Source organism: Asterias rubens, chromosome 20, assembly GCF_902459465.1.
Source record: "Asterias rubens chromosome 20, eAstRub1.3, whole genome shotgun sequence".
NCBI classification, from domain to species: Eukaryota; Metazoa; Echinodermata; class Asteroidea; order Forcipulatida; family Asteriidae; genus Asterias; species Asterias rubens.
Window position 1 is genome coordinate 1,023,542 of NC_047081.1, and position 20,168 is coordinate 1,043,709.

The 20,168-nt window shown below is 39.3% G+C and overlaps 1 protein-coding gene across 1 annotated transcript; it reads right to left on the minus strand.

Moving 5' to 3' along the window:
• Nucleotides 1-304: 304 nt before the first annotated feature.
• Nucleotides 305-17,513, minus strand: LOC117303724 (phosphatidylinositol 3,4,5-trisphosphate 3-phosphatase and dual-specificity protein phosphatase PTEN-like). Its single transcript, XM_033788024.1, has 9 exons — nucleotides 17,243-17,513; nucleotides 9,598-9,682; nucleotides 7,885-7,929; nucleotides 5,607-5,784; nucleotides 5,147-5,254; nucleotides 4,235-4,435; nucleotides 2,341-2,448; nucleotides 1,429-1,623; nucleotides 305-631 (listed from the first exon to the last, which is right to left on the minus strand). Exons 1-9 carry the CDS (start codon nucleotides 17,319-17,321, stop codon nucleotides 470-472), a joined length of 1,161 nt encoding a protein of 386 aa, XP_033643915.1. The 5' UTR covers nucleotides 17,322-17,513; the 3' UTR covers nucleotides 305-469.
• Between the last annotated feature and the right edge of the window lie 2,655 nt (nucleotides 17,514-20,168).

A 20,168-nucleotide genomic window follows, 5' to 3' on the forward strand; every position in this document is an offset into this window, starting at 1 on the left:
CATGTATATGCCTCGATGAGGCATTGTAGCATAATAATATACAAAAGTCAAAACAGAAATTTGGATGTCATTTTCTATAAAATGTGAGCACCTTTCCTTAAGGAATTTTCACAGAAAAGCAGTTGTGCGTGATTGTCGGCTGCCTAGGTGTGGGTTTTAACAGGGTAGACCTAGGCCCAAATTCATAAAGCTATTAAGCAGAAAATATTACTTAGCAAATATTTGGCTAAGCAAAAAGTGAGTGGGGCACCAGTCACAACAATGTAAACTCTATGGAGTTTTGGCTGGTAACCAGTTTCTGTTAACAGTTTTTTTTTTGCTTAGCAGGTTTTTTGTGCTTAGCAAGTTTTTATGCTTACAGGCTTTATGAAACTGGGTCCCGAACAGAGTGGAAAACATCTTAGCACCCTGGTTCAAATAAGAGAGAGGGGGTTACAATAAGATAAGAGCTTTTTTTATTTAATTGCAATCATACGTGAGTTACTTCTGCCGGGCTCCATTCCGACTCGGAATCCGTGTCTGAGATGTCATCGAGGTCACTATGGTCGCTTCCCGTTCCGGACGACTGCCCGCTGTCCTCCGACGTCCGTCTTTCTTTGTCGCTGTCGACGTTGCTGAATATACACGTTACCTGAGGACAATGCAAAAGATAAATATTTAGGGGTGTGGATGGACCGAATCAAAACTCAGCAGAGAACGGAGGTGAAAGGCAGGGACAGAAAACACTGAGCCAACCTGACTACCCAAACTATGCAAATTGCTTCATAATTTCATGCTTAGCAAAAATGAACAGGATACCACTCACAGATGGTAGATGTCAAATGGCATTTTGGCTGGTAACCTGATTCTGGTCAGTATATCTTTGTTGTGCTTTAGCTACCTTTCGTGCTTAAGCACCTTGATAAAACTGAGCCCTGTTTTCTAATGAAGTTTTCTAGAAATACAGGCATTGAACACTTGAAGGCGCCATATTTCAGGGAGTTCGAAAACTATTCCTGCCATCACAAATGGAAAAGGTTGAGGTTTAGACATGATACCAGATTAGGCTGTTGGGACTACGGCTACAGCTGGATAGCCACAAATTCGGAAAGGGCCTTAGACTCTCTTCAATTAACTTCACTGTCTGGTTCACATCTTTCAAGAAAGTATGGAGGATGAAGTAAAAGAGATAAGACCGAGGAACTGCCCAAAGCCTTGCGGTGACAGTTTCGAGTGGCCTCAACTCAAGCTTCAGACAAACCAGGTGGCTCATTCCTTTCGTTAGAAACGTCTTTGTCTTTAAAATTGGAAATGAAAATGGGAGTGGGGGGAAATTAAGCGCAGGGACGCTGAACAAGTGTTACTCGTCTAGCTAATTAATCCTTAGGGTCGTTTGTCTAGATGGGGGAGGGGAGAGGAGGGGGGAATGAGTCACCCCGATGGACTCACCTTAAAGTTGGGTGAGAACACTTTGTTGGTTTTGTCTTTGTTAGCCTTGTCTACTTCGTCCTTCTTTAGCGTTAGTACCATGGTGCGCCTGGCGCCCGGTAGCTGGCAAACCTCAGGCACCGATCCGTTGGTTGAGGATGTTGTCTTGCAGCTCGGAACGAAGAATGTGTTGAACCAGAAATGAAATAGCTTGTCCTGAAACAACAAAGAAACTAGTTGTTGATTTGGGAAGGGGTCAACACAAAAATGAAAAATGGGCAAGTGAAATTTCTCTCAAACTTCCAGGGTGTTACATTTTGTTTTTAAGAATTACAGAATCTCGACATCACTACGAACTGTACACTCTCCTTCGGAATTAATTTATTTTCTGTTTTCTGCAATTGCGTTTTTCATCCCGCATCTAAAATTGAACAATTCTTCAAACATTTTCTCTGCAAAGATTTCTTTAGACCTCCGGTTTATTGGAAATGTACATGAAGGGTTTCTTTGTTTCACTACCTGAACAATATTAAACTGAGGACACTTTCATTATCATCCAATCCCATTCGAGGTTTTCCCTCCCCCATTTCCTCATCGAAACTCGCCTAAACTCCAGAGCTGTTTATGTCCACGCAAGAAGAATAATTCCCAATAGGAATACACATCCTAAGAAACGCTACTGCAGTAACGCTTTTAAAATTTAAATTCTGGGGCATAACAACTGATGTCTTTTCACATTATAACCACATTACCTAAACGTGAAATGTTTCTTAAAATGCTTTATACTATAGAAGGCTTCTAACCTAGTTTTATTGCTGCTAATTTTAAGAGTCGTAACCAAATTTAATCACGCGCCTCATTTCGCATCAGTGAGGGCGCTGTTTGCAAGGGGTTTATGGAAATCCTCTATTGAAGACATTCATATCCTCTTACCTTTTTGAGAAGGTTTTGCCGGTGGTAGAATTCAATTCTGATGTCGCCGCAAACGGGGACCGGCTGTGGCAAGGTGCACTCTATGGTCTTTTCTTTTCGCTTGACACCCTGTGGACAAACAGAAGGAAACAAAATCTTCAAAACAATCAAATTCATCTTAGATTTGTGCAAAAGTCGTCTAACTGAAATGTCTAAATATGAAAATAAAAACCACAAACAAAACCCCAACATTTCTTTGCTTATAAAACAAATAACAAATCTTCGCTTTGCTTGACACACTGTGGCCAGAGAGAGAGAAAAATCTGTAAAAAATTAAGAAATTTGCTAAGCAGTATTTGCTGCTTAACAGCTGATTTGAAATTGGGCCCTAGATGGTAAAATAGTCAGATCCCCTTGTGTGGTTCAAGACAATCATCATACATTATTGCTTTTTGACTCTGGAAACATGACACAATGGTGGCAGCATACAGCTGTTACAAAGTTTCAAAAACTTGAGACGTATTTCCTTGAAAGTTGAACCGCTACAAATGCATTGCAAACGTTGCTGAATCAGTACCCAGGATAATAAAATCATGAATCACTTCTAAAAATGTGTTTGATTCCTGGAAAAGAAAGATGGCATACCAGCCACTACAGTGCAAACTTGATGGAATGTTGGCTGGTAACCTGTTTCTGCTAAGCGAGATTTTCTATGCTTAGCAAGTTTTAGTGCTTACAGGCATTATGAATGACTTGTTGTCGTGTAGAGGTTGTTCAAATTGGTGGTCCAGTGGTAAGCAAATGCAACACAACACTTCCTACCACGAAAGGAAATCTCAGCCATTATCGAAAAAGGATCAGATATCATTCTAATTTTGGATTTCTTTCAATGGCACTGGACACTGGTAATTACTCCAAATAATTGTTAGCATAAATACTTACTTGGCAACGAGCAATGGAGAGCTGTTGATAGTATAAAACATTGTGAGAAACGGCTCCCTCTGAAGTAACATAGTTTTTGAGAAAGAAGTAGTTTCTCACTAAAATATTTAAATTGAATTCGAGACCTCAGCTGAGGTTTCGAATTCAAGGCATCTGAAAGCACACAGGTTGTGCGACAAGGTTAATTTTTGTACTCCATTCTTCTCTCGCAACTTTGACGACCAATTGAGTTCAAATTTTTCTCAGGTTTGTTATTTTTATGTATCATATGTTGAGATACATGTACACCGAGTTCGTAGACTGGTATTTTGGTATTTGACAATTACCAATAGTGTCCAGTGCCTTTAACCTCTCCCACGCAAATGCAACACAACACCTTCCGCAAAGGAAATCTAAGCCAATATTGAAAACGAAATAGGGATGATGGGTGAGATATCATTCTAATTTGGGATTTCTTTTAAAGAAAATCCCACGCAATCGGACATGATCACAAGGGGGGGGGGGGCGGGGTCACTTGAAAGCTGACAGGAGTTGGATTCCGTCCTCGTCTGTTCACGGCTCTGGGTATTGATTTAAATTCTCCAAATCAATACCCTAGGGGGGGGGGGGACAAAAAATCAAGGTTTTCATTATTCAGATGTGTGCTTTTCAATTACAGTGTATATAAATAAATTCATCAAGATCGCTTCGAGGTTAAAGAAAGGCTATCTTGATTGGAACAAAGGACACATCTAGTTTGAAGAATACAAAACATGAAATGTCAAAATGCTTGTCTTCTTTTATGGGGTGCTAGACTTTTTAACAAACTCGCCTTCGAAGATTAAAATAAACTGGCATTGAAGATTAATGAATGCATTAATCTTGAATGCATCAAAGGACACATCAAGATTATAGATGTTAGATTTTTGAACAACTTAAATTGATGTGCAACACTGGGGCTCAGACAAAGATGAGACTGTCATTAAATTTTTACCTCGTTTGTTTGAGATGTGAAAATCTTGACTTTCTGTTGGTAGATGGTGAACGACGGCGAACACGTCCCGCCGCTGATCATGGGTATCGTCTCCAGTCGAATCTGCCGGAGCAATAGCGTCGTCGGTTTGTATTGGAGTTGTTTGAAGACGAGGTCGCCGTAATACTCAACGTATCTCTTTTGTGACGGTATCGTTACTCCCTAACAATTGAAAACGTAACAAATGTAAGACAAGGGGTTTGGAATTTCATTTACGAGAGGGCAACGTCATTTTCATTTTGCACTGGGCACCAAGGGCACTTCCTTGGGAAAGTCTTAAAGTATAAGGGAAAATGTTGAAGGAGCACCAAGGCCCAGATCAAGAGCAACAGAGGCCGTGGCCTCTGTATAATTCCAGGACTTGTCGGTCAAACTCATTGGCATTAATGGCACCAATAGTAGGAGGGCTAAGACCTGAACTGCCGACGCTGAAAACGTAGAGTTGTCGGAGGGGGGAAGGGTAGAGGGGGGGGGGGGTTATGAGGTGTGACGTTACCTTTCCATTCATTGTTCTAGCTGAAGCATAGTGGGCTTGAGCAGCATCTGCCGTCTTGTAGAGCTGCCGATGTAGCATGTAAGCGGAGGGGGGAAGGGAGGGGGGGTTATGGGGTGTGACGTTACCTTTCCATTCATTGTTCTAGCTGAAGCATAGTGGGCTTGAGCAGCATCTGCCGTCTTGTAGAGCTGCCGATGTAGCATGTAAGCGGAGGGGGGAAGGGAGGGGGGGGTTATGGGGTGTGACGTTACCTTTCCTTTCATTGTTCTAGCTGAAGCATAGTGGGCTTGAGCAGCATCTGCCGTCTTGTAGAGCTGCCGATGTAGCATGTAAGCGGAGGGGGGAAGGGAGGGGGGGGTTATGGGGTGTGACGTTACCTTTCCATTCATTGTTCTAGCTGAAGCATAGTGGGCTTGAGCAGCATCTGCCGTCTTGTAGAGCTGCCGATGTAGCATGTAAGCGCAAATCATCACCCCCGTCCTTCCCTAAAATGTAAACAAACAAAAAGTGATTTTTAAGTGATGGAAGAATAACATCTAGGTTACAAAGAGTTTTCCCTAAAGTGATCTGCTGGCTAAATGCTACTTAAAACTACAGAGGATCAGTCAAAATTCACTGAAATTTTCATAAAGCTGCTAAGCGAAAACTCTTGGCTTAGCAGGAAATTATTGTGGTACCAGTCACAGCAATAGTGACTGTTTCGTATTCGGTTGGTAACCTGTTTTTGCTAAGCAAAATAATTTTCTGCTGAGCAAGTTTTTGTGCTTAAAGGCTTTATGAAATTAAGCCCAGGTGGGTATCCAGTGAGGTAGGGACGAAGAAGGAAGGGTAACACACCTTGCCCGCTTTGCAGTGAATAGCGGCAACATTCTTGTCGCTCTCCGAGGCAAGCCATTGATCGAGGTCTTCACAGAAGGGTTTGATGAGCTCAAACCTTGGCGGGTTGTGATCATCGAATGGGTAATGAGCAACTCTGTTGCAGAACTTTGAGGTGTCGTAGTTCCTCTCCGAACATCTAGAATATGACAATGAAAAGAAATAATATACGTATTGTTCTTTATAAAACTTCTTCTTCTTTTCCCTGAGCAATTGTCCACTAAAACAGACACACTTTGCAAGCACATGCAACCTTCAAATTTCACATTATGGGTGCATTCGTTTAGCTTCCCTGGGTCGACCCCGGTGTGTGGCGTTTTTTTTCCCCAGACGAGTGTGTGCAGATAATTACCCACGTTCGTCCTGGAAAAAAAAACCGCCACACACCGGGGTCGACCCAAGGGAGCTAAACGAACGCACCCTATATATATACTGGTACAAGGATCCAATGTAGTGACCTCACTAGATTTCTAGATTATTAATTTATTTTCTAATAATTACTTATGGCCTCCTCACATTTCGACCCTAGCAGAGTACTTCTGACGGCCTTTTACAAAGACTCTGCTAGTAGGGTTGAAGCGTTATGCTTATAGACCATTAAATTTGTTTGCTCTTAAACCACCGGTCATTTTGGTCAGTAAGCCATTTGCAATTTCAGCTAGATACATGGCTTAATTTAATATTACACAGGACCACAGGCCCTGGGCCAGTAACTTGAGTGTCGGGCCTGTAAACTCATGACTGGACAAGTCCAGCGCGCAGTCTTATGTGTTTCAACTGAATAAAGAAAACACAGAGCACACTGTGTAATGTCTTAAACCAAAATAAATTAATGTTAAAATGCTAACCTTGAGTCTGATAAACACCTTTCTATTGAATTAATGGTAATGATTTCGAATTTGAGGTCTCGAAAGCACACAACTTTGTGTGACGTGCATATATGTTGAGATACATCAAGTGAGAATACTGGTGTTTGACAAGAACCAATAGTGTCCAGTGTCTTTAAGTAAAGAAGTATGAAATTAGGCCTAGTTGGAAGAGCACCAGCTAGCAGGTCCAATGTTTCTGTGTTCACCCCAAAACTATATTTCTTTTATTTATCAGAAAAATTACCACTACATTTAAAAGCGAACCTAAGATTGTGCTGAGATCAAGTAAAATTACAAGTACAGTATCACAAATTACTTCATGTATATTATACAATTATTTTTTTACTAAAAAGATAAGAAAATATGTAAGACATGCACACGCTTACAAACTAGCACCACAGGATGCCTTGCAATTGCATCAAAGCTAGTATCCTTAAGTAGTCTGTAACCAACCACAAATAATACATAGAAACAAAACCCATGACAACTGCCGGCCCAAGCTGTCCCATTGAAACCAAGGCATATATTTGCTCTGACGTTACCATGGCAACTGTCCCCTATGGGAATAGAGACCCGTACGTCTCTCTCCCCCCCTGCCGATTGGTTTCATCAGGTCAGCTCCGTCAGCCAATCAGCAGAGTACGTCAGCTTTGCTGTATGACGGGCTGCCTGTACATGTACGTAATGCTAATCAGGTAAAGTGTCTGTGTTGGGCTAGTCCCATGGGGGGTTGGCCCCCATGGGGGGGTTGGCCCAGGGCCACTGTGTACCTTTCTATAACACCGAGCCAATTCACCTTAACGCCCCCCTATGGTGAGACTGAGATATAGATGCTAAGATGGACGGATACTATTCATTTCACTCAGTCTGGCTCTATCTTAAAGATACCAGACTACCAATGCTTAAAGTGGTTAAATTATGCTAAATAAATGTTTCTCGGGCAGATAAAAAAAGTACGTTTCAATAAGGGTAACATTTTGTAAAGATACAACAAGAGCGATTAAAATACAGAGGAAGGAAAGAGAACCAGCTGGAGCCCGAAGGATTGCAAGTGGCAACTACGGTCACTAAGGGATTAAAATAACCTTTTAAAAAGTCAATTGCAAAATATATTACCTATAATGTGCATACCTATGTGTTCGAAAAGGTGCTCAATACACTATTTAAAAAAACAGCACCATTCCTTAACAAGTGTCCAAAACAACAATATTTATTCAAATTTAATTACTTTTTCTGATGTTGCCGCGAAATCATGAAACACTATTTCATATCTACCCATAAAAAAAACGACAAAACATACTTTAAAAATTGTGTTTTCGAATTTTCCAATTTCCTTAAACATAGATAAAAACAAATTGTTGAATACTTACAAATTGTAAACTTTGTAGTGTTCCCCATGTCTTTCCTCCAAAAACCTGAAAAGACAAAACAAAAAAATGCACCTTATAAATTCAGTAAAATAATTTAAGGGTAGGGTCATTATTTGGTTTTTGTCAACATAATGCCGATTTACAGGCAAAATTATAAAGAAAGATACAACGAAAGTCAACTATATGGAAGTTTCAGCTGAATGCAGAATCTACCCCTACTTTTTGAGAAAAGAAAATTAGTGTTCTGTGCCAACTTTTGTATTAAACGGCAGAATTTGTCCACGAAAAAATTTCCTTTTGACAAATGGGCACATGCTTTGGTTCCACGCTAATGAGCAAGATAAAAATAGCAGTGGGCTACAAAGATTAAAATAGTTCCTATAACCTACAGGAAGTTTTTTTTGTAGATGGTTATCAATCGTGCATCACATACATGTTTATGTACCTTACATACGACTGTAAAACCTCTGCCAAAAAATACATCACACAAACACAGACAAATACGTTATTCCTTTATAGGCATCATTTCCTGTGATTCAATTAATCACAGGCTGAAATATTTTTAGCCAATCTGAACAAATCTGTCCTGCTGTGCGCTAACCACCGGTCTATCACCGTGTACTTTAAAAATAGTACACCCAGGCACTGTGCATGAGTGGACAAATTCAGTCTGGCTCTCGGTTTAATTAGTCTGGCTGCTGACTCAGTCAATACAACCCATGGTCTTACCCATCATAAAAAGACGTTTGGGGGATCATGGGTTACACAATAGTACCACAGTTGTCACCGAAACAATTAGTGGTTAGGGTGGGGGCTGAATACTTTGCTGACATCATCAACTTTGTAAAAGGGTGACGGCACAATCAAATAATCTGCCTGTTCTTTTTCTTGGATCGACTGAATAAACTTAAAATGCCATGGTATGGTGTGTTCAACCAGAATGTATTGCATGTCAAAGTATATTGTATTGGTAAAATTTGACATTTAACCAAACTTTTGTTGGTTGTGTGGTGCCTACACATTAAGAATTAGTAGTTAAAGTGTATTTACTCTTTTTATTTTCCCCCTCTAATTTGCAGTTTAAATGTAGTGTATACAAGTACTTTTGACGATTACAAAGATGAAGTATTTGTTGCTACGAAAGCTTTACAAAATATAAAAAAATAAAAAATACAAAAATCCAACAAAAAGGAAGTTGCCTAAAGGCACGATCACGAATGATGAATATAAGAGTGTGCATATTTTATGTAAATTTCCAAGTTGCCAGAGTACTAGGAAATGAATCTAGGTCTTTAATAATGTTGGATTGACGTCATCACATGTATTGCACATGATCGTACATTGTAGGTCCATTAGTCCGTTACATCGATTTTGCCATTTAAGGACTTCTATTTAATGTCTACAGAGATCAACTGAATTTGCCGATCATGACTGTGCAAGTCTCACACGTATTCAAACGCCGGGGACCAAGTTTGTCCCCAACCATATTGAATGTTACATTTGCATGAGATCTTCCTATTCAAAATTACTTCAGACAAGATTTTATTAAAAAGTGACTGTTCACAAAAGTACCTCTCATGGTTCAAGGTTTTCAGCAAAATCGCAGTAACTCACCTTTTGAAATGGTTTTATTGTAGGTTTAAAAACAATCCTTTGCTCTCCTTAAAATTATATAAGGTCAGTAAAAAAAAGAAGAAGAAAAACGATACTTACTTAACAATTGTCTCAATGTTATTCCGGTATACGCCTTCAAGTTTCTCTGCAGGAAAGCCCATTGCAATAATATTTGGATATATATCTGGTGAACGATAGTTAAGGAATCTGAAGATGAATAGATAATCAACATCCTGGAAGAGGCACAAGCAAGCTCGACAAGGAAAAAACAAAATCCAAAACAAACATGACTGATAAGTCACAAAGGTAACAGAGATCAGTTTCTCATAACTAACAATAGAAACCAAGCCTCAGACTTGATACTAAAAAGGATTTGTAATTTTACTTATTTTGTAGCTTGGCTGGTAACATTATTCCGATAAGCATAAACTGTTGTGCTTAGCTACTTGTTGCGCTTTTAAAGCAGCTCTATAATTTAGGCCCTGGACACTAGTAAACAAAAAAGGGGGGTTTCCACTCCCTTTTTTCATAATGGTGAACTCCAAGGCCTATCCAATTAGCACATTAGCAGGGGTAAATGACTCAACTGAAGGGGGTCTATTGTCTGGGTAATTGGAGGGGCAACTTGATTAGGAGCAGCCAAGGAGATACAACACAATCTTGGACAGATCGTGGACAAAGTTTCTCACTTCAGTTTCAAACTACAAACTTAAAAGCATAGTATGCTTTTGGTAATTCAGTTGTAATTGTCAAAGACCAGTCTTCTCACTTGGTGGCATCCCGACATGCCCAGAATACTAAACCTGTGAAAAATTGGGTTCAATTGGTCATTGAAGTTTCAAGAGAAAAATGAAAGAAAAAACTACCCATTGTCAATAGAATTGTGTGCTTTCAGATTTATCAGATTCAAAACCTCAGGTCTTTAGATTGGAATAGGTGTCACACAAAATGAAACTGACAACACACAGACAAAAGAACATTCAGGGTTGACAGGACTAACAGATTTGTGGGCAAGACCGCCAATGACGCAACTCATTGGGGTGTGTCACTGACGGCCAAACCTTACCATTCTATTGATCCTACACAACAAATGTTACAGTTCATTTGTACATTGTGAAAATGGGTGCAACCACTCTCACATCATGTACACAAACTTCTTTGTATATGAATTGCCACAGGGCACCGGAAATATGCATTTTGAGGTCATGGGAGTTGTTACACAGTTGCCATCAATGGTGTGGTAGCTAGACCAATTTTAGTGGTGGGCTCTAAATCCAATTTAGTCCACCAAGTGTAAGGGGTTCAACAAAATTATTCATGTTTAGATTTGGGGCCATCATTGCTGAAGTGCAAATTGGGGTAAATCTGTGCTGGGCAGCACAGTGTATTTTGTTCAGAGTGCTGGGCGAAATTTGTTATCGATGCCTGGGCAGGCTCGCCCCCGCAATGCCCACCGTCGCTACAAAACTGGTCAGTAATCCATCTGCACGGGGTGAGCTCTCAACATTCAGGTTCAGACTTTTGTTCACAGAGAATCTCTGAACGGAACAATATTGGGTCTCGCAAGTGACTTTTGGACACTTTGTCTTCTTTCAGAGAAAAAATGGAGTTCGCGTTCAAAGTTAACTTGATCAAAATTTTTTGTTTGTCTTGCACAGCATATTGGACACCTGGGAGATGGGACCCTTGTAAGCCTTAGACCCTAACAAAAACATCTTGGTTGTAATAGTTTGGCAGCCAGATATGAAAGTAGTATACTGAAAGGAAGGAAGAGGTGGTGCCAACTGTATAGTGAACTCAACATTGATATTTGAGTCGACGTCTTTCACAAGCTGGCACTGCCAATTCCAACAGTTGCAAAAGTCACTTTAAAGCCATTGGACACTTTTGGTAAACACTAATGTCCAAGGCCCACACTTCGTGTATCACAACTTCTATAGATATAAAATAACAAACCTGTGAAAATTTAGGCTCAATCGGTCATCGGAGTCCGGAGAAAATAACAGGGAAACCCACCCTTTTTTCCACACGTTTCGCCGTGTCATGACATGTGTTTAAAGGCAGTGGACACTATTGGTAATTACTCAAAATAATTATGAGCATAAAACCTTACTTGGTATTGAGTAATGGGGAGAGGTTGATAGTATAAAACATTGTGAGAAACAGCTCCCTCTGAAGTAACGTAGTTTTCGAGAAAGAAGTATTTTTGATTTCGAGACCTCAAGTTTAGAATTTGAGGTCTCGAAATCAAGCATCTGAAAGCACACAACTTCATGTGACCAGGGTGTTTTTTCTTTCATTATTATCTTGCAACTTCGATGACCGATTGAGCTTAAATTTTCACAGGTATGTTATTTTATGCATATGTTGCGATACAGCAAGTGAGAAGACTGGTCTTTGACAATTACCAATAGTGTCCACTGTCTTTAAAATAAATTCGTAATTCTTGATATCGAGAATTGATATAATTGTTTTAATGTTTTCTCAAAAAGTAAAGCATTTCATGGAATAATATTTCAAGAGAAGTCTTTCACCATTTCCTTCTGTAAACCCTGTAAGTTATTTGTAAATCTGTGAACTTTTAATTTTTTTTTTGTACCAAAAGTGTCCAATGCAGGCCTGTATGCTTTGTTTTTGAAAGGGCAAGGGCACCAAGGCATTTTCTCCTTGGCAAAGGGCACCCTATGAGGAAATTGTAAATTTCTACTGGAGCATTTCAAGGGCACCAAGGCAATGGCAAGGGGCAACGAAGGCAATCGCCTCTGTTGCCTCCGTGAAGTATCAGGCCTGAAATGGCTTTAACACATTTTACCAAATGGAAAACAAATGCCTCTCCGATAAATTTGCATTTGGTGGATCGAAGCGCTTTATAAGACTTTGTCATTACTATCGTTAAAAAGTTACATGATAATTTCATGCCAGGAAAGGGTACATTGAAAACTTCTATGGTCAAAATTAATTTAATCTTCCAAACTCAACAATGTACAGTTATAGTAAATTTCCAAGTTCTACAACACACAGAGGGAGGGAATTTAACTTTGTTCAGCTTAAGTGCTTATATAACTTCTAGAACTATCTACGCCTACAGACACAGTCAGATGTGCAATACGATTAATATTTACATTTTATTTATTTGCAGCCATTTCCTGCTGTTGGGGAAACTGCCACATCATTGTTGCCGTAGTGCGACGTCACAGCTCTGCATGGCATACGCTAGCCATGGTAAAGGGCATGTGTGGTGCAACTATGCATGGATCATTAGAACATGAGAGATATGGGTCATTTCCTGATCCTTTAGACAAGGATTGTACAATGCATTTACAAGGAGAAATAAACTGTGAACTTATTAACTTAAAACTTTTTTGAAAAGTACATGCAGGCCTTATAATGTGTTAAGTATGTATAAACTTCATCTCCCACTCTAGTAAATATTTCTTCCTCGTTCAACCCAAAATACATTACTAAGTCAGTTTCCCTTGTTGTTTATATTTGTTTTATAGGCAATTATGTATCTTTAAAAAAAAATTACCTAAACAATTTATAATTGCAGGAAATAAAAATACACTCGGCCAGACAAGATACTATTTTTAATTTCCTAGTGGCCTCACTGTGAAAGGCTTTTTTTTAAGCCAAACTGATCTGGCTGATCCCTGCTATCACGGTACAAAAGGATAACACCCGCCACAAAGATGTTCCTGTTCTCAGATCAAATACAGTACAATTGAGTGTGGGAATCTAAGGTTTTATGGTCTCTGTTACAAAGAACATGCAGGGAACGATTTCATACAGCACTTTGGCATAGCAAAATATTTGGACTGAACAAATTGTGTGCAGACACAATGGTAATATCTGAGTAGCAAATTCAACCTGACACATTTTGCACAGATTGCTCTGCTATCTAGGTGAATCGTGCCATGTCTAGAGCAGACTGCAGAGACTGCCCTTGTCACAGAAAAAAGAAAGTGCTTAGCAGAAACAGGTTACAAGCCAAATAATAACTTGTGACTGGTTGCCCGCTATAGTAAAAGTTTAGCAGTATATTGTACATTCGCTGAGCACTATTTCGTGCTAAACAGTTCTTTGAAATTGAGCTTTAAATAAAGCCTTTTCACACATTGGCTCTTATCCCCTTGAAATACAAGCCCTGGGTATCCCTGGGGAACCCTGGGGTATCCCTGGGGAACCCTGGGGTATCCCTGGGGAACCCTGGGGAACCCTAGGAATCTGTTCACCCTAGACCGGCGCACTTTCACACTGTCCCCGCCTAGGTCCCTATTCCATTGGGTTCCAGTTGCATCAAGAATACCCAGGGGCTGGGTTTTACGTGTACCCTTTACCCCTACATTACTACTCTGCAGCAGGGATGGCCATTTCCCAGGGTTTCCCCCCAAGTAGAACTTTCTGTACCCGTTTCCTTTTTGAGGTACGGTTGACACTGTTTAGTTCACTTTGGTTTGGGTGTAAATACAGAAAAATTTTACCCAAACCTAATACATTGTAGTGTCATATATAGTGCTGTGTCCTCCATATCTCAAAATGGCTTAAACCAACTTGGAAGCCTTGTTCAATCCCTCACTAAATAGAGGGGGGAGGGGTGCTTGGGGAAGGGGACAAGAGGATCTCATACTGGATATACACAATCACCTTTGACCTCCACTCATCTCACCTCGAGACTGATTCAGTTAGGATACTCATATTATACCGTACCAGGGCTGAATGCGCACCTGCTCGTTAGGGGAAAGGGATAGGGCGGTTTACTTATCTTTCTTTTTCGGGGAAGAGGAATATCTTTTGAGGTCAGAGGATCTTAGCGCAGCTGTCCAGGTGGCTCAGCGTAACGTAAAACCATTAACCTCAAATTAAAGCCGAGCGAAGGAATTCTTTGAGTGATGGGACCAGACAAAGTGAAGCAGTTGAATGAGAATTGTTAACTGCAGGTGCAGTCTTTCGTAAAAATTCATCATTTTTTTTAGTTATTGGAATTTCATTTGTCACTTTTTTGATGTGGATTGGATGACGTCATTCAAAGATCAAAAGTTGAACCCTCCTACTGTGAGACCATTCAATATCATCTACTGTGGTTTTTAGTAAACCGAGTAAGTCTGCTATATAATTATTTGCATTGACACAGTACACAGTACTGTAAGCCCGTTTAGCATCATCTGCAATTTACTGTGGTTCTGAACACATTTACATTTGTAAACTTATGCCAGCCTGCAATATTGATAGAATACTGTGAATGCATTGACATACTAATGTACAGTCAACCCTCCTACTGTCTGACCATTCAATATTATCTACTGTGGTTTTGAATTAACTATACAAGTATAAGCCAGTCTACAACGTGATAATGTTTGCACTGACTCAGTACACAGTCAACCCTCCTGTCTGACCATGCAATATCACAAATCAGTAGTTATACATAATCTATGCCAGCCTGCAATACAGTATAATATAATAACATTGTAGGAACACTATTCAACACTCCTTCCTCACCATTCAATACCACCCATGTTTGGTTTGCATGATAACAACAGGAAATTTTTGAAAAGTCAAAAATTTAATGGGGGATAAAAAGACCTGAGAACATTGTTTTAAAAATACAATAAGGACCCTTTTGATACAGTGAAACCACAAGGTCTCCTGTCACTCAGCACGCACACTTTGCTCTGAGTGGGTCAATCTCCTAAATGCTTGGACACTGCATTAAAAAAAGTTGTTTCTCTCTTTCAATCAAGACTCAATTTCTTACTGTCACCACCGGAAATTTTGTAATAAACTTTGAGTGAGGGAAATAAACAGGAAGCTGTTGCTTGCCACGGCATGCCACGGAGGTGGGGAAATTCTTTTGAGCCGTCTATGTTGCAATGAGGTTTCTCATGTGATATAAATTCATATACTATGTCAATGTAAAAATGTACCAACATAAGGGTTATTTTTTTAGAATTTGCCAATGTTGAAATATTTCGGGGAGGTTTTTTCTTTGAAAATGTCAAAAGTAGGCTGTCAAAAGGAAAAACATACCAGAGTTCTTTTAAATGTATGATTATTGCAAAGACTGCAAAATTCACGTAATTTCTATGCAATAAGTCTTAATGTAACAAAGGAATTCATACACCATTAATGAAATTCGATAGTGATAGCGGATCATTCTTTGTTTAAAATAGACCTAAATTACAAGAAACATGAACTTATTTTCACCATTCCTTAAATTTTTCCCCACCATGGCATCTGACACCTTTGACCACTACCACAGAGCAAGTAGCAAATCATCACCTTCTTACATGTAGGTCACTGACCTTTCTTGACCTCATCAGAACTGAAGCATGGTACATGGAGGTAGGTTTCGGCAAAGTAAAGATGACCACTTTTTTTTTAATTCAGTAAGATAACAAATATTCAGCCAAAAATATTTTTTTAATAGAATTTATTTATTTATTTATTATTATTTGTTATATATATTTTTTTTTTTGGTGGGGGTGAAGACGTGTGTATGGACTAAAGAATTTTCTGGTTCTGTGTACACAAACAACTTAAACATACTGTATGGGTACATGTGTAAACTAAGAAAGAAAGTTGTGAAAATACATTACAAATATAATCATCAGGGTTTTTTCTCTCTCGAGGAAACAAAATCAAAATGCAGTTTTGGAAAAGGACAAGTGTTCGGATGATCAACTAGTCTTAGATGCCACTTTTGAACAAAATACTGTGTCAGACAAACATTCCACATAAAAGCTCCCATGCGATCAAAGCATTGGTACTGTGCAGCAGTACACTGTACAGTCAGTTCACGCTGCAAACATATAGGCCTGGACAAACATGCGCACGCCATTGCCAGTGAATTTTGACACATTGTCTAAGATTACTTTTTATTAGGTACTTCTAGAAACATAAGGCTTCCCCTTGAGCCAAGGAACCTTGGATACTTAACTTAGTTTTTAGTTTTTTTAGCATCAGTGCTAAGTGTTTAGAATGATTGATAGACAATGTAGCTGACTTGCTTTTTTAGTTTATTCAGGACATGAACATTTTACCAATACCATAAACAATGTTCGACATGAACCTCAACCTACAAAAATACATTGTACATTAAACATAAGCCTAAAAAGTAAAGCCGAGTGTGTCGCCGTCTCTCATGTCATTGTACGTCCTCGTCTTGTCTAGTCAAGTGCTCATGCCTTCCTCCATCATGGGTGTACTGTAAATTTAGGATAGCCCAGACGCTTTTGCCTTGCTGTACCTAGCTAGACGAAACAACCATCCATTGCAATGCATTCTACCTCCATGCATACTACAACAAGTACTAGCTGCACAGCCACATCTAGCGTAGCGGCCCCCATTCATGAGTGCGTTTTGGCGACCCCAACCCCAACCAAAAACTGTTTCGGTTGTTGGTCGTTGGTTCTGCATGGTTCTGCCAACCGAGTTGTTAGCTCGGTTACCGTTTTGGTTATGACTTCAGAAACAATTATTGGTTACGTACAGCTGCCAAAACGCACCCCATGAATTGGTCAAATCATGGAGGTAGAGGCCCGAATGGGACCCTAATATAAGCCTAACCATGCTAACCACAACACATGGGCAGTGGGCTGGGCTGTTTAATAATAATAAGGAACTGAACACTGTGAATGTGTACTGAACAGCTAAATACCGGTTACCAAGTAACATGGTAAACTACAATGAACATTTCATACTCACGTCATACACATTTCCAAATCCAAAGCCAAAAGAAAAAGGATACAACTTAAGTCGAGATCGAAGCTGCCGTCCACATACCGTCTCTTCTGCTTGCTCACCATTCCACGAATCTTGGCTGCCATGACGGCTGCCCGAAATATACCAATCAAATCCACGTAAAAAAAATGGCAAGTTTCCCTGGAAATCTTCTACAAAGACGAACAGTAAACGGCGAACTTCTTGCAAGGTTTAGTGTACGCGATTTGCTGTGCTCTCTCTGCCGTGTGTAATGTGGGAATTGTGCACCAAACTTTCTTTTATAAACTCACAGTCACACGCACGACATCGAAAGCAATGGAGAGTACGCTCTGCATGCTGTGGAATCGATACTAGACTTTTGACTCGAGACTGCAACTTCCGGATTGTAATGTTTCGATTACACAAAGAGGGCGCCCTTCACTTTTACACACTAGAGAAATTATTTTAAAGGGAAAGTAGACATTTGGTTTTGGGATCGTTTGATCTTTTTTTTATTTTTTTTTTTGGGGGGGCGTTTGTTGAGAAAAAGTTACAGTTTCTTGATTACATTCAACTATAAAAAGAGCTATAAAAAAAACTCATTATAAAACAAAAACAAAACAGTAATAGTTGTGAAAATTAGGGGGCCTATTATGCATAGAGCAAGGAACAGTTTAATGGGAGACTTTCTGGGACGATAGAGGGCAGCAGACTTACCGGGTAAATCCATTGTTCTCAGAATTATGCGCATGTTCAGAACTACGTAAACAATGGAAATTTACCCGGTATGTCTGCTGCCGCCTAGCGTTGGAAAGTCTCCTATTATTAAAGTGTCTTGGTTTTTCTTAACGCGACAAAATCGACCATCAAAGAATCGGGTACTGCAGTAACATTTCGATTTTAGAACAATCGATAATTTGATAAAAAGGTGTCGTCCATCCAATTAATTGAGAGAAAACTCATCAAACTTTTCATTTTATACCTTCAATTAGTTTCTAATCGAGGTTAAATTAACAAGGTGTCCATTTGATCATTTCCTTAAGAAACCCACCAAGGCTAATTAGGTGAAAGATTAAAACAAGGAAACCACACCCACCCACTCTTCAATAGACTTGTGGACAAGTCGTTAAATATCTACGTCGTAGTGTTTGAGAGTAACAGTCTCGCGAGAGAGTCGTTTCGCTTTTCACAGCGACAGATATTAAACAACTTGTCCACACGTCTGGCTAGCTAACTCATTGGCGAAGAAGGGCAGTTAGTACGTCTTGCTTGTGAGCCTTTTCAGGCCATTTAATAACAAGTTAACTGGTTTTTCCTGAGGGCCCCCCAAAAAACGCAAATTAGATTAAAGTTGGAAGAATGTCATGGCTGAGGGACAAAAGTTGGTTTGGAAAATTTGTATGAGATAGGTTTGGACACAAACGAGTACCATTTACTTCATGGCCAGTTCAACAAAATAAAAATTAGACACAAATTTATATTATTTTTTAGAATGCAATAACCATTTATTTATCTTCTATTTTTACAATTAAGTTAACACATGCATGAAAATGATTTCTCATGACACTTTTTTAAAAATATGAGCTGCATTTTTATTTACATTAAATCTATAATAGCACTGAACCAAACAAAGAAAGGAGATTGTCAAAAGATGACTTGTTTTGAAAAAAATTCTTCCACTTATTTAGTTCTTTTGACAGTAAAAATAAGAATACCTTATAATATTTGGCAAAGGAAAGTTTAAGCATAATTTTAATTCTTGTCTATTTTTGGGGAAAAGTACTTTAGATTGATTGATTTCTGAAGACCTTTGGTGCTTGCCTCGTCTAAAGAATGTAGAATAATTCAGCTTTTCTTTTGGCCTAAGATTTTAAACTTCCCTTAAATGCCTTAGTGGTTGGCTTGTTCAAACAAAAACAAACAGTTTAAACATGTTAAATGCAACAGTGCGAGTGACTATGTACTCGCCCTAACTAGCCGTAAGTTTTTAACATCTCCTAGGATTAGTCCTAAGTTAGGACTAGTCCTAACTCTTTGTAAAAACCTGAGCCCTGTGGTTGATTTCACAAAGAGTTAGGACTAGTCCTAATCCTAGGAGATATTAAAAACTTAAGGCTAGTCCTAAGTTAGGTCAGGTATCTCGTCCTAACTTGAGATAAGACTAGTCATAACTCTTAAGAAAATCCACCCCTGCCGTCGATTTCACCAAACTCTTCCTAACTTAGGATTAATCTTAGAACTTAGGATGAGTTAAGTTCCCTATCCGAAGAGGTAGGTTGCATTGAACCCATCCTAAGTTAGGATGGGTTACTCAAAAGGATTAATCCTAGCGTTTGTGAAATCGGCAGCTGGTCTTGTTAGAAAATTGAAGGTTCAGTGAACATTTTGAGATACACGGCCTGCAGTCTAGTGAATTTTCCCTCCAAATTCGAGCCCTTGACATTCTTAAAATATAACTCACAAATGGCTGTTTGGCCAAGATACCCCATCCGTCATAAACATGATAAACAGTGGAAGTATTTCACTGTCGCCTCACGATATGGTTCACATTACATCAATCATTGACTTCCCTTTCTTGCATGATACAACAGAAATAGGTTTTCCCGGCCAATTTCAGCAAATGTATTTCCCCTAATCAACTCAAACTAGGGCTTCCTTTTAGCTAATAATGCATTCAATCGCGTTTTCGTGCACACATGATTTTGTTTTTTCCAATCAGTTCCGTAAAAGTAATTATGTTTCATTTATAGGCATTCAAGGCTACACTTTGACAATTTGTAAGTTGAATTCCTACTACTAATTAAATCTTGATGAAATTGAATGGTTGACCAGCTCTTACTTGTGGCTTTTATGAAACTGAATGAGTCTTGCGGCCAATGAAGCCAGTGAATGATAAGCTGGTAGTATTGAATGACTCATTTCGACTGTTGAATGCTGATTCATTTTCAAATGGAATTGAATGAGCCCGGTGT